Genomic DNA, 14,142 nt, shown 5'->3' on the forward strand with positions numbered 1-14,142 from the left:
AGGCCGTGTCCGTTCCACAATGGAACTTCATTTACAAGTAAATAACATTCCACAATACATATCTAGAGGCTTTCACAACTTTATTGTTGTGTAACTTCTAAGAAAGAGTACTGACCGACCCGCCACACTGAAACAGCGGTCGCTGCTACCCGCTGGAATCATTTCACCTGCTGATCGAACGGGATCAGCTTTGCAGATTTATTTGGTAATGTAGAAGTACACTTCAATGTGTATATTTAATTTGTTGTAGAGCGCAATAAGCCGCTCTCCTGCGTCGTGAGTTCACAGAGAAACTCGCGGCGACAGCCCGAAACTGCGACAGATGAATAGCTTCAGCAGTTCCTATAGGGACCTCTGCAAGGCAAAATAAATGAGATTAATACTTAAACCTTTTATTGTACTTGTCAAATTCTGTACGACGAACATTGCTGTGGGGCTCCCCGCCTCCCGCGACAGCTCCAGCCGACCCTGTGCAAGTCTGCGGCTGCAACACAACACACATGCGATCTCGCGTGTCCGAGGAAGGTATGCGTATTTTGAGCATGCCGAGAACAATAGGCTGCTGACTTCAATTGACTCGAGGAAAGAGCTTTGCTCGGTGGCTTCCCTCCCGTCTACGGCGGGTCTGGGCCCACTGATCAGCAACAGGCTCAGCATTTGGTCCTGCTCGCGCCCAGCTCGTACCACGGATCCTCTCCATATATTGAGCACGATTACGGCCTGCAGCGGCTCTGAGCCGCCGACATTGCTGGCTGCTGCCGCTGTCGTTCCATCGGCAGCTGCAGCAGCCTCAGCTGTGTACCACGCATGCGCCGTGTCAGTCTTCCACGAACCGTGTATCCAGACGCAGCGTCTTAGTCCCCAGGTGGCCTTCTGTGCTGATAGCGCTGTCCAATTCTCGGCGATCCGGGGCCACACGGGAGTTTCGTTGCAGAACAGCCACAGCAGGCTGCCCGAGATGTCTTGTCATTTTCCTGCTTTCAGTAGCCACAGACACAAGCTGCTGCACCTTCGTTGCTTGGCTACATGCTGGTGACATGCAGCACTTCTGAGCAGTATACTGGGCACTGCAGAGAATATGTTGGCGGCTTGTACAGGGCGCTCGACTCGCGCGTGAACAACCAGTAGCGACACAGAAGCAGGAAACGCGCACCATTTACTCCTAAACGTGAAGCCCCGAATCACTGCTCGCCTCAAGATGCAGGAAAAAGAGCAAGAGAAGCTTCTGGAGGAGGCCTCAACGGTGGTTCGGGAGCAGGGCTGTTACATGAAGCGCGCCATAGTGAGACTGGCTTCACTGCCGGATTTTTTGAGCTTTCTTACGCATGTGAAGCAGAAGGATAACTTTGCAAAAATGTTTTAATCGGAAGTTAAGGCATTGAGGGACTTTGCCGTTTTGCAGGACAGCGACAACCTGCGCGACGCCTTAAAACATGCTTCCAACTTCGTCAGTGAACTGCGCACCTCTCTTTTGTCACCAAAGCATTACTACGAGCTGTGTAAGTCTAGAACAGCAGTAGTAAAGTTCAGCCCCACTACTTGTTCGGCTGCTTGCACATTGTACAATTCCTGCGGCCCTTACCTTCGAGCCCATTTGCGGCAAGTTGTGTGTACGGCCCGAAGCACTAAGCTGGAGCTCTGTGTGTATCAGGCTGGTAACTATGTAGTGATGTAGTGCCAGTAGTTATGTACATTCATGCACAACACGAAGCCACGCGTGCACACAAGCAGTAATTTGTCTGTGCGTCTTAGCCTGTTCTCTATGAATACACGTAAATCGAATTTTTTTTGCATGTTTATATTTGTACTAGCATGTGTTCTGCGTCCTAGCTCTCTGTGCGCATTTGCGTGTATGGGCGCCGCAGACATGCTAGTGTTTCAAGAGCTGCAGCACCTGCTTGCCTTTTTTTCGGACAAGTCCCGCCATGGCCGCCGCCTGGCAGATCTGTATGAGACGGTTCAGCACGCGGGGAATATTGTTCCTCGTTTGTACTTATTAGTGACAGTTGGTGTTGCTTTTATAAAGTCTAAGGAAGCACCAGCAGCAGATATTCTAAGGGATCTTACGGAACTCTGCAAAGGTGTTCAGCATCCTATGCGGGGTCTCTTTCTCCGCTTTTACCTCACCCAACTCTGCAGAAATGTATTGCCAGACAAGGGCTCGGAGTATGAACAGTAAGCCGCAACTCTGTGTTACGGCAAGCACAGATGCGCTGTAAATGGTGCATTCGTATCTTTGGTTGTTTTGCACGTACGGTTTTTGCCATGAAATCATTCAGTGAGCTGCTAAGATGCTGAACAAATAGTTACTGTAGCCGCAACTGCTATAGCTTTTAGGTACACGCGACGCTTGCGTGTTGAACCTGTGTCAACATGAATTGCAGAGAGGGCGGCTCGGGCGCGGAAGATGCCTTTTTGTTTTTGCTGACGAACTTCAACGAGAGCGCCCGTCTGTGGGTGCGACTGCAGCAGCAGAGCAGCGTCAGAGACCGTGCAAAGAGAGAAAACGAAAGGCAAGATCTAAGAGTGCTTGTTGGTTCAGCTCTGGTCCGTATGGCCCAACTTGAAGGCATGACGGTCGAGTTCTACAAGACGCAGGCACTACCAGCCATTCTGCAGCAGGTCTGCAGCCTCTACAGATCAATTATCCTCAAGCCATTGCAAAAAGCTGCGATAGATATTCCAACAACTGCGACACCGGTTGACCTGCTTGGCGATCTACAGCATACCGCAATTGTAGCAACTGCGGGACACCAGTTGCGGCCTGCGGAGAAGTGTTTTGAGCCTCCTGCGCTGTGTAAAAGGGAAACAGTTTGCTGTCCTTCTGTGCTGGCGTGCAGATAATGGCTTGCAAGGACACCCTGGCGCAGCAGTACCTGCTCGACTGCGTTGTGCAGGTGTTTTCAGATGAGTGTCATTTGCAGACTTTGGATCAGCTGCTGGCCCAAACTGCGAATGTACAAAAAGGAGGTACGCTTGGGCCGGTGCTAAATAAATCTCTACTGCTGCCCTTTTGCTTATCCTACTACCGCTGTACTGCTGGATACTGCAGCGTATGCCACCATGTGTTGTGCTGCCTCGGCTGCTGCAGTGGCGCTGAAGCCTGTTTTGGTGAACTTGCTCAGAAGGCTTACCAGCTTTCTTCAGGCAGATCCAGAGGTGGGTTTTTCCTCGTTAGGGATTGTCGTTTTATCGTTTTTTTGCTTCATTCTTTGTTTTGTTATCGTACTGCAGCCTTCCGTAGTGAGCTTGAAGCCGACCTAACATGCGCGTATGCCTCATCTTGCTTCTTTTCCTGGGATTTTGTTGTCACAGGCTCTGCCTCAGGACATATCCGTATTTGATCTGTTTCGGAACTTCATCGAATCGCAGGTCGACTCTGCCATTCTCACTTACTCAGGTGGCGGTGGCACGCCTTCGGACTCGCCCACGGGAGGCAAGCTGCACTTGGAAGAACAGAAGGATTGCGTTGTTGAACTGACAACCTAGAGCCTAAACGTTCGAATTTTGAAGTGATGAAACGGAAAATGGGGTTGCGTTTGCTGTTGCAGGCTCAATGGACTTGCCCAGCTTGCTGGCGCTGCAAGTGGCATTCTTGAACTTCTGTCTCACGCTTTTCCCCTCCCGCATCGATTACGTGTCTCAAATACTTGACAGCGCTCACCGCCTCCTCGCGGCAACCTCTCAGCGCCCGTCTGCTGCCCCGCTGACAGCTGCTGCAGGAATTGCTGGGGGGAGGTCACCCCCAAGCCTGGCGAAGCTGCACAGCCCAGGAGGCGTGACCCTGAGCCCTACAGGACTCGACGGAAGCTATGCAGCCTCTGCGTCTGCCCGAACGGACACTAGCAACAAGCACTTGAAGCCGTTGCCCGAGGCGGGCATGGAGGCGCTGATGGAGCTGCTGGCGGCACCGCTGCGTGTCTTGTCACTGCAAGTTCTGAACATCGAGAGTTATGCCCCCTTAATGGACTTCCTGGATAATTCCACTAGAAATAGTGGTGAGTTGCAGCTGCGAAGATTCATCTTTGCTTGCTTTACAAGGCTTCTGCAGACACTCCTTGCTTGATGTATTAATGCGAGGAATGTTGTCGCCCATAACGCTTGTCGTATTTGCCTTTTGCTTGCTGCTTTTTTGCAACCGGCTAATTGCTTCTGTGCTGTTCCGGTGCAGTGGCGAGCACTATGGTTTCTGCGGTGGTGGCCGCCGGCACTCCGCTGTCTTCTGCGGAATCTCTGGGTCGTTTCCTGAGTCTGGTTTCTCCGTTGTTACGGGATGAGGGTTCAGAAAAAAGACTAGATGACGAAAGCGCAGCGCTGGAGGAGCCAGTAGCGATAGCAACAGAAGCTGCACAGCAGCTGCAGCAGCTCGCAATGCTTGTGCATCTCGCCAAGGCAGAAGACACTGATGATCACTTCAGTCTGCTTCTTGTCGCAAAAAGCAAATTCTCAGAAGGTGAGATGAAGGCGATATTTCGCAGCTGCTGCCGCTGCAACGTAAGCGCAAGAGAAACAGCAGCAACAGCAGCAGCTGCAGCGGCAGTTGCTCCGCTCCTTCACAGCTATGCTGTTTGGCCGCACGCATCTTTTTCCCTGGCCTGGTCGCTTCGTTCTTCTCTACGCTACGAAATACTTTAACGGATGGCTGATAAGAGACTCTAAGGCGCAGAGTTGAATAACATACAAGCCAATCCTGACGTTTTCTTTGGGCACTCTTTAGAAGTTGAAGATTGAACTACGTGCCCAATCTGATGAGGTTGCAGCAACATACGACCACCTGCAACTCTACAGCCTTGAGCAATAGATCGTAGAAGAGGTGCATGCATGTGCATGCACGGTTTGTGCAAAATCGGCCTGTTTCTTTTTGTGCAGGGGGTCCCAATTGCCTGCGTGTGTTGTTGCCGCCTTTGGTTATTTCTGCGTGCCGGCTGCTGCCGTCTGTTATCGAGAGGCAGCAGCGGGCAGAACAAAGAATTCAAGATGTCACTCCGCCAGCGCATGGAGGAAAGAAGATTTGCCAGTTCATGCATTCGACCTGCCTGGAGCTCGTTCAGATTGACGCGGAGGTGCGTATGAATGAGAGACTTAAGTCTGCATTCAGGTTTTTACATCTTGCTAAGATTATTCTTATATTGTTGTTCCATGTTAATTTAAGGCAATGCTTGTACGTTGCTTCTACCTACACTTGACCTACAGCTGGTTCAGTTCGAGGCGCCGGCGAGTAATTGACACCGGCGACTAACTTAAAAAGTAGGAGCTTGACTTTGTGGATTATTGCAATCATTCAAGAGGCATACTTAAAGAATAGGAGCTTGACTTTGTGGATTATAGCAATCACTCAAGAGGCACTCTTGTTTACATGCGGATAAACGCCAAAATCACTTGCCCCTGCGCTGAACTTGTGGATTCCTGAGCGGATTAGAGCGTGGTACTGCTCTGCTTTTGCAGTTATACATATGAAACATACTTGCACGTGTTCACATACGAATATATATCCATTTGCGTGTGTACTCATACGTATATATACATATCTCCATGTGTATTCATGAATAGGTACGTATACTGCGTATATATACATGTATACATGCTTAAATCGATCAGGGAGCAGCTTCTAATCGTTTTCATCTCTTGTGCTATCTCAGATGGCCCTGAGGCTGTGGCTGGTGGCCGCCATGGCTGCGGATAATGCGAACGTAGCTGTGGGCGGCTACGAGGCGATCTGCCACGAGTTCATAAGCCAGGCTTTGGTTTGTTTCGAGGAGGAGATCACTGAAAGCAAGAGGCAGTTCGCAGCACTGAGCGAAGTACGCAAGAAAATCATCGATTTAAAACACTAAACCCTTTGCCTGCATCCGTGGGTTGCCTGCTCATGCAGTAACAAATGAAGACAGAGAGTTCAGTTGAGCAGTGCAGGGTGTGAGCGCGTGATCGAGGGGGTGCAAGCTGGAGTGTATAGGCACTTCAAGGAAGCGGATTCCGGCATCCTGTGTGCTATGCAGATGGTGGGATGTATGTCGGGCTTCATCCGGGGACTTGATAGGGAAAACTACGACTCAATTGCCTCGAGAGTGACCCAGCACGGAGCGAAGCTCCTCAAGAAGCCGGACCAGTGCAGGGCTGTTTTGTCTTGTTCGCATTTGTACTGGAACGCGGTAAGTTTCAGTCATTGTCGGCGGAATCCAGATAAATTAGCATCCATTAATTTGCGCAAGATGTCATTTTCCGAGGCCACAGACAACGGAAACAGATAAAGGGATGCCAGGCGTTGGGCGTAACGTAGAGGGGCTTCCATTTGTGGCCTTTCTTAAGACGTTACTTTGAAATACCCACCTGTTTGACGAAACCGGAACACCTAATGACTCAGGGCTAGAAATTCAGGAACTAGGGTTTAGGGTTTAGGGTTGAGGGTTTGTTCTACCCTATCGCAGGCGGAGTACCGTGACAGCCGGAGGGTTCTGGAGTGTCTGCAGAAGTGCCTGAAGATAGCAGATGTTTGCGTGCAAGCGAGCACATCACATGTATCTCTTTTTATTGAAATCCTGGACAAATATGTTTATTACTTCGATCAAAACAACCCTGAAGTAAGCAAGAATACCAACTGCGGCTATTATAATTGAACCCAGCAAATCCAGATTCAGGTTCATCGTCTTCTTCAAACACCACCTAGAAAGCGGAAACTCATCCATTTGTAGGAAATGAGGCTTACGTGTTTCAGCCTGTCAGTGTTTTTTACGCAACATCGCCGCCTAGTGCCGCAGCAAGTGCGGCGGCAGAAGTTTATGTTTTTGTTGCGCTTAATCTTCATTACTGCCTTTTTGTTTCATTATTATACTTGTTATCGTTTTCCTTGTTATCATGGCTCCCTTTGTTGTTGTTTTCATTCTTACTGCTGTTATGGTGTCTTGCTGCTGCTTCAGGTCACTGTGGACTTCATTCAAAATTTGGTCGCGCTCTGCGCAGAGCACTGCAGGTTCGCGGAGCTGGGTGAGTCAAGATTTAGGGTTTAGATCTAAGACTTAGGGTTTAGAATTTAGGGCTAAAGTTTAGGGTTTAGGGTTTAGGTTTTAGCGGATAGGGTGTAGATAATTAGGTCTGAGTAAGCCAATTGGGTGTTTGCGTTGTGCACGCGCAGCGGCGTTGTGGCGCTGCCTGTTTTTGCAAGTTCATTCACGATTTCCCGATTTTTGTTTTTAGCATCGTTTCGTTTGTTTTTATTTTTGTTTTGAATTCTTTTCAGACAAAGATTGCAGCGTTATGAACAACTTTAGAAACACTCTCCAGCACTTGCGCAGGAAGAAGCAAGCGGATGGCAGCGGCAAGTACCGCGGTGGGTGGCACCACCTGAAACAGAGAAACGCCTCCAGTTGGCAATATATTTATATTTTCATTTGTATATTTTCTGGATTAATGCGTCTTTGTGTTGGTATGTATGCATGGGCATTCCTGGAAGCGGGAAAACGTCTTATGAATGTGCAGTTTCGCATTCATGTGCAGTTGTTTGGGGAGTTGCACTTGATGTGCAGATGTGTAGATAAGCACTTAGCATTAATTCAGACTCTGCACAGGAAGCATGTAATTGCATGCATGCAGTATTCACGTGTTGTATTAAATGTGCTAGTGCGGTGCTGGTGCTTCCACTGATATATATACACTTTATATATATATATAATATATATAATATATATATATATACATATATATATATATATGTATATATATATATTATATATCTATGCCCATGCACCCTATATATATATATGGACACTGTTTGTTAATGTATTCATAATGTGTAGCTTATGCACACATCTTTAGAGGTCTTTTTAGGGTTGAGGGTTTGGAGTGTACCTGGAGCTGCCTGCGTTGCATTTGCATTTAGGCCTAGACCTTTCCATTGAAATATAAAGATGAACCACGGCTCGAAGAAAGGCGGCGGCCCCCGCGCCCATTGCCAGACCCCAAACCCTAGAACGTAGACTTTAAACCCTAAACGAAACCCTAAGCCCTAAACCACTCGATGGCGTGACCTCTCCCAGCGCCCGTTGCTGCTGCTGCAGCACGAGACCTGCTGCAGCGTCAGCTGCTTTTCTGTTGAGGTTTCTACGGCCTGTGGGGCTCTGATTTTTGGGTGCCTCTGCATAATTCTAGCTTGAACTGAATACATGAAGCTACTTGATCTAGAGCGAAGTTGCGAGTGAATTGCCTGAATGCCCGCAGCTGCGAGCTGCCCAGGCGGGTCGCAGAACTGGCCTGGGGCTGCTTCCGACCAAACCCCAAACCCTAAACCCTAAACCCTAAACCCTAGACCGCACAGCGCGAGTTTTTCCGAGTTCCGCAGTCGCAGCGACTTGCGGGGCCGCTCTGCGCCTCGCAGCTAACTCGATGCACTTTAGGCCGCTAGTGGAGTTGACAGTATTAAAGGAAAAGGCAAATAAAATGTTATTGTGAAGGAAAAGGCGAATAAAATGTTATTTTGAAGGAAAAGGCAAATAAAATGTTATTGTGCCTGCCTGGCTGGCACCGGGCGAACAGAAAGAAGTGCAAATGAGTGGAAGTTGAGAATTGCTTTGGGCCAGCGCGCGTTGGCGGCGCGGCGCGCGAGCGAGGGCGCCCCCCAAACCCTAAACCCTAAACCCTAAACCCTAAACCCTCGACCGGGGCGTTCAGACCTCTTTGAGGGAAATTCTGGGGCAGACGTTCATGCTCATGAGTTCCTGGAAGAGCAACTTGCAGGCGTAGGGAATCTGCACAGTGGCTGCGTCGGCGGAACTCTTGCACATGTTGCACCAGCCGTTGGAGCCAATGAGCCCGCAGCGCGTGCAGACTGTGGCCTCGAAGGCGTCGCTGGACAAGACCAGCCTCTCCACCAACAAGGCAGAGGCCCCGTAAGCCACGAGACAGTCTCTTTCCATTTCGCCGAGTCGGAGGCCCCCGTCTTTGGCGCGGCCTTCGGTGGGCTGGCGCGTGAGCAGCTGGCGGGGGCCCCTGCCGCGGGCGTGGATCTTGTCCTGGACCATGTGTTTGAGTTTTTGGTAGTAGATGGGCCCGCAGAAGACGTAGGCCTGCAGGGGGCCCCCCGTGAACCCGCAGGTGAGGTACTGCTTGCCGGAGTAGTGGAGGCCCCCCGCGAGCAGCGCCCGGGCCAGCTCCGCCGCGGGGGCCCCCCCAAAGGCTGTGCCGTACTGCAGCTGCCCCGAGAGCAGCGCAGTCTTGCCCGCAAGCAGCTCCAGCAGCTTCCCCACAGTCATCCGCGAGGGGAAGCCGTGCGGATTCATCACCAAGTCCGGAGTCCAGCCGTCCTCCGCAAACGGCAAGTCCTCCGGAGGCACTATCAACCCCACCACCCCCTTCTGGCCGTGCCGCGAGGAGAACTTGTCCCCCAGTTCGGGCAGCCGGGTCTGCCGCAGCATCAGCTTCGCCAGTCTGCTGCCTTCTGCGCTTTCCGTCAGCAGCACGCGGTCCACGTAGGCGGCCACGGGCGTTTTGTACTTCACCGGAGAAGGGCTGTAGTCGCTGCGCTGCAGCCGCAGCGGGTCTGCAACAGCAGCTTTCGTGTTGGTCGGCGAAAACTTGTTCACCAACACCATGTCTTGTTCCACCAGTTCCCCCACTTCCGCCAGCCCGTCTTCCCCCACGGCGGCGAACCGCTTGCTGGCCAGCCCCCGGCCCGCGCCCCGGGGGCCCCCCCGCTCCCCGGGGGGCCCCCCGCCGGCGGGGGCCCCCCCCCGGCTGCCCTCCGCCGCCGAGGGCGGCGGGAAGGCGCGGTCCGACGCCCCGTTGTAGTACTGCTTGAAGTCCACTGTGTGCTTTCTTATTGCGAAGCACCTCCCGAAGCCCCGGTCCACAGACCCCCGGTTCAAAACTATTGCGTCTTCTATGTCGTAGCCGCTGTAACTCATCACTGCCACACTCGCGTTTTGGCCTGCGCAAACAAACTCCAAAAAACTCCCAAACTCACAAGCGCCCTGTCCATACACCCCAGGGCTCCTCCCCGGCTCCGCTCGCGCTGCAGAAAGCCCGCACTGTACAGACACTGTACACTGTACAGACACCTGACGCCTGAACTGAACGCCGCGGCTGCGGCCTGCGCAGCAGACACTTGCGAGTTTCTCGAGCACGAAACACTTTATTTAGTCCATTTGCAACTTCCTTTGCACCATTCACACTCACGCACGCGAACGCATGCACCCAGACACAAGAGCAGCAGCAGCAGCACAGCAGCGCAGCAGCAGCAGCGCAGCAGCGCAGCAGCAGCAGCACAGCAGCAGCAGCAGCAGCAGCAGCAGCGCAGCAGCGCAGCAGCAGCAGCACCTGCGGGGAGCTGGCTGAAGTTGATGAAGTCGAGGGTGCGGGACTTGCAGAGGGGCTGTTGGGGGTAGACGAGGAGGTAAAGGAGAGTGTCGCATCTGTTGAACTGGTTGAAAGCAATTGCGCCCAAGGCCTGTTTGCCCATGGCGCACTGGTAAGTGTTTCTGGGGCTTTGGTTGTGGTTTGGGTAGGGAATGAGTCCCGCAACAACTCCCAAAATGGCCAGAGGGTCTATTTCTAAATGCGTAGTTTCGGGGCCAATGCTGTCTTCGTCGAGAGCAATAAGAAGGTCATTTTCCTCGTTTACGTCCACCCACTCGAGGACGCTGCGGCGCAGCAAGTCCCCGAAAGCCAGCTCCCCGCGCTGCAGCTGCTGCAGCTGCTGCTGCTGCAGCAGCGGCTGCCCCCCCTCCACCAGAATGAGCGGCCGCGAGAGGCGGCCGCCGTCGGTGGCCACGTAGATGGCGCGGTGCGCGGCGCTGCGGTGTACAGACAGGAAGGGCCCCAGGAGGCCCCTGCGGCGCAGCAGCCGCACTGCAGCAAGCAGCTGCTGCGGCCTGCGGTGCAGCCCCAAGAGGGCCCCGTTGAGAAAGACCAAGTGCCCCCCCTCTGCTGCTGCTGCTGCTGCTGCTGCATGCAGCTCCTGGGGCCCCAGCGAGGGGGCCTCCTCCACGCCCAGCGCGAAGAGGGCCCGCAGCGCGGGGCCCTCCGGCGCGTCCGTAGTCACATGAGTCAACAACGCCAAATTTTTCACAAGTCCGCAACTCTCCCCCTCGGGAGTGTCGCAGGGGCACAAGACCCCCCACTGGGAGGGCTGGAGCGCGCGGGGCCCCGAGACTTTGCGGCCTTTTTCGAACTGCGAGTTCAGTCTTGTCATCATTCCGAGAGTGGCGATGTAAGAAAGTCTCGAGAGGATTTGCGCCACTCCCGAGCGCTCCATGCGGAACCTCTTGATGCTCCAGTTGCCGGTGCTGAGTGCCGTTTGGAGGCCTCGCGTGATGATGTCAGTGGGGAGGTTTCGCGTGCAGTCGGGGTAGGCCAGCGCCTCCCTGCTTCTGCTGCTGCTGCTGCTGCTGCTGCTGCTGCTGCTGCGGGTTTGGTGGAAGCGCGTCAGCGCGAAGTCGATTTGCTTCTTCGTCTGCGCGCAAAACCTCTTGAACAAATCTTCGAATAAAAGCCCCAACATCTGCCCCGCCAGCTCCAGTCTTTTGTTGCCATAGTAGTCTTTGTCGTCCAGCAGCTGCGGCGCTGCTGCTGCTGCTAAGCAGCGCCGCGCCATCAGCGTCAGCAGCAGCAGCTTCGCCTCGAAGTTGTTCCCGCTGCTCGCCAGGTGCGGCAGCAGCACGCGGTGCAGCGCCTCCACCGCCTCCTCCGCGCTGCTCCTGCTGCTGCTGCTGCTGCTGCTGCTGCGGCTCTCCCGCTCCCGCGCAGAAGCAAAAAAGCCCCGCCCGTAAGTCCGCAGCCGCAGCCGCGACCCCACCCACACCAGCGCCTGCTGCTGCGTCAAAGCCCCCTCCGTGTGGCAGTCCTGCAGCGACAGCGACACCGGCTCTGCTGCAGCAGCAGCGCAGCAGCCCTCCTTCCCAGCAGCAGCAGCAGCAGCAGCAGGAGACCCTATTAGCTGCGCTATTTCCTGGTCATTCTCCACCCCCATGGCCCGCAGCAAAATGCACAGCGGCAAGTCGTCAGTGAAGGAGTTGTGCCGTACGTACAGCCGGCCCCCCTTCAACACCACCGCCGTCCGGCTCTTCGCCTCCGCCGTCGCAGACGTCACCGTCGCGCACACGTTCCGCTTCATGTCCAGCTGCAGCAGCAGCAGCAGCAGCAGCAGCAGCAGCAAAAGCAGCAGCAAAAGCAGCAGCAGCGGAAGCGAATGAATTTGCTGTGTTTGTATGTCCTTATATGAATATAATAGTGTATTTATATCTTTATATATATATATAAATATATTGTAGGAAATCTGTGCATATTATATGTACATGTATATCCTATACGAGCGTACGCATTTACAGGTGCTGCTGCAGTCCTAGGTGAAATTATAGCAACATTACATTATTTTATTTGCAAATATATTTAGATTCTGCATAATTAAATGTGTTGCATAAATAGGCAGGCGAACATGCGAAGAAAGCTTTGCATGCAGATGTTGAGCTTTCGGTGCATGCGTTCAGCTGTACGTACACTGGAAGGCACTCTAGTTTACGGTGCGACTTCTCTCAGATTCCATTTATTTACTGCTTCTTATTTATTTATTTATTTATTTATTTATCTATTTATTTTTTTATTTTAATGTTTATTGTTAGGCGCCACAACTTGCTGCATTTGCAGGCCCGGGGAAAGCCAAACTACTTAAATTGAATTAAATGAGAAATCCATTTTAACGAGACGCAACGAGAAAGGCAATAAAAAAGAAAACATAAACAGAATAAATAAAAGAATAATAAAGATAATAAATAAAAGGAATAAAGAAAATAAAAGAAACTGAATAAATGAAAAAGAACAAAAATGTAAATAATTATGAGTGGCCGGACAATGGTAAAGAATAAACCGGCAAGTAACATGGCTACAGAACAGACAAAGCAGTAAATAATGAAAAAAAGAAATAAATAAATAATAAATAACAAATAATTAAAAGTAAATAAACAAATGGCATGTTAATAAAATTAGTAATGCAAGCTTGTGTCTATGCTATGCAGCTCCTAAAGCCCCCCTTAATTAAGAAGTATAGAACAACAAAAGAAAAAAGTTTTTAATTATTTAATTGCTTTTATTTTATTTATATTTTGGAACTTTTATTTAAAACGTGTTTTTCCTTTTTTACCTCCACTATGATCCTGTTCTTAGACAGTTGCTCCTGCATCAACAGCACCTGAACACAGCAGCAGCAGCAGCAGCAGCAGCAAATCAATGCGGCCAGCAGCAGCAGCAGCAGCAAATCAATGCGGTCAGCAGCAGCAGCCGCAATTGCAGAGAGCAAGAGCAGCAGAACACGCTGACTGCGAAACGCAGCAGCAGCAGCACAAGCAGCAGCAGGCCGCCGCCGTCAGCAGCAGCAGCAGCAGCAGCAGCAGCAGCAGCAGCAGCAGCAGAGCGACAAAGAAGCCCTGGCGCGCCATCTCTGCTGCCAAAGCCTCAAAAAGCCTCCAAAAAACCCAACCCAGCACCCAACCAAACCCCAAAACAAACAAACAAACAAAATAAATAAATAAATAAATAAAACAATTAATTAATTAATTAATTAATTAAATAATTAATTAAATAATTAATTAATTAATTAATTAAAGCACCTTTTCGGTGCCGCGGACGATGAAGTAGCCGCCGGGGTCGAGGGGGCACTCGCCGAGTTGCTGCAGCTGCTGCTGCGTCTTGGAGTGCAGCAGACAAGCTTTGCTGCGAAGCATTAGTGGCAAACTTCCAATAAAAATTCCTTTTCTTCTAATAATATCATTTCCTTTAGTGAATTCAACTTCGGCGAGAAGAGGGGCTGCGTAGGTGAGTTCGCGGAGTCTGCAGAGCTGCGGCGTGAGCTGCTGCTGCTGCTGCTGCAGCAGCTGCTGCTGCCCGCAGTCCTCCAGCCGCGGGGGCCCCACACGCACGTCTATGAACTCCAAAAAAAAAGAACTATCAACATCAGATCTAATTAACTTGTTTGCTGCTGCTCTCACAATGCTGCGGAGGCCCTCTTCAATGAAGAAGTCGAAGGAAGACAAGTGCTGCGAGACGAGGCCCCTGCAGGCGATGAACGCGGGCAGCAGCCGCCACTTCTCCGCCAGCCGCGCCACCCGCGCACCCCCGCTGCTGCTGCTGCTGCTGCTGCTGCTGCTGCTGCTGCTGCTGCTG

General features: G+C 51.7%; 2 protein-coding genes across 2 annotated transcripts in view; one reads left to right on the plus strand and one right to left on the minus strand.

The window, feature by feature from the left end:
* Positions 1-1,198: 1,198 nt before the first annotated feature.
* Positions 1,199-7,528, plus strand: ENH_00052650 (vacuolar sorting protein 35, putative; the record flags this gene model as incomplete). The annotated part of the gene is given in 17 exon segments (XM_013581413.1): positions 1,199-1,282; positions 1,403-1,499; positions 1,866-2,175; positions 2,385-2,622; positions 2,841-2,970; positions 3,092-3,159; positions 3,316-3,436; positions 3,552-4,002; positions 4,172-4,274; positions 4,279-4,453; positions 4,870-5,063; positions 5,640-5,801; positions 5,997-6,149; positions 6,426-6,578; positions 6,915-6,981; positions 7,235-7,324; positions 7,521-7,528. Coding segments are annotated over 17 exon segments (2,604 nt in total).
* Positions 7,529-8,657: 1,129 nt separating this feature from the next.
* ENH_00052660 (DNA-directed RNA polymerase III subunit, putative) overlaps positions 8,658-14,142 on the minus strand; it is a gene marked incomplete at both ends in the record, with an annotated part of 5,850 nt that continues 365 nt past the window's right edge. The window contains 4 exons of the mRNA XM_013581414.1: positions 8,658-9,916; positions 10,306-12,106; positions 13,124-13,171; positions 13,590-14,142. The exon at positions 13,590-14,142 is cut by the window's right edge and continues 365 nt beyond it. Coding sequence (XP_013436868.1) covers positions 8,658-9,916; positions 10,306-12,106; positions 13,124-13,171; positions 13,590-14,142 — 3,661 coding nt within the window. The remainder of the gene's footprint in view (positions 9,917-10,305; positions 12,107-13,123; positions 13,172-13,589) is intronic.

This window comes from Eimeria necatrix, genomic scaffold, assembly GCF_000499385.1.
Source record: "Eimeria necatrix Houghton genomic scaffold, Enh_scaff41, whole genome shotgun sequence".
Taxonomy (NCBI): domain Eukaryota; phylum Apicomplexa; class Conoidasida; order Eucoccidiorida; family Eimeriidae; genus Eimeria; species Eimeria necatrix.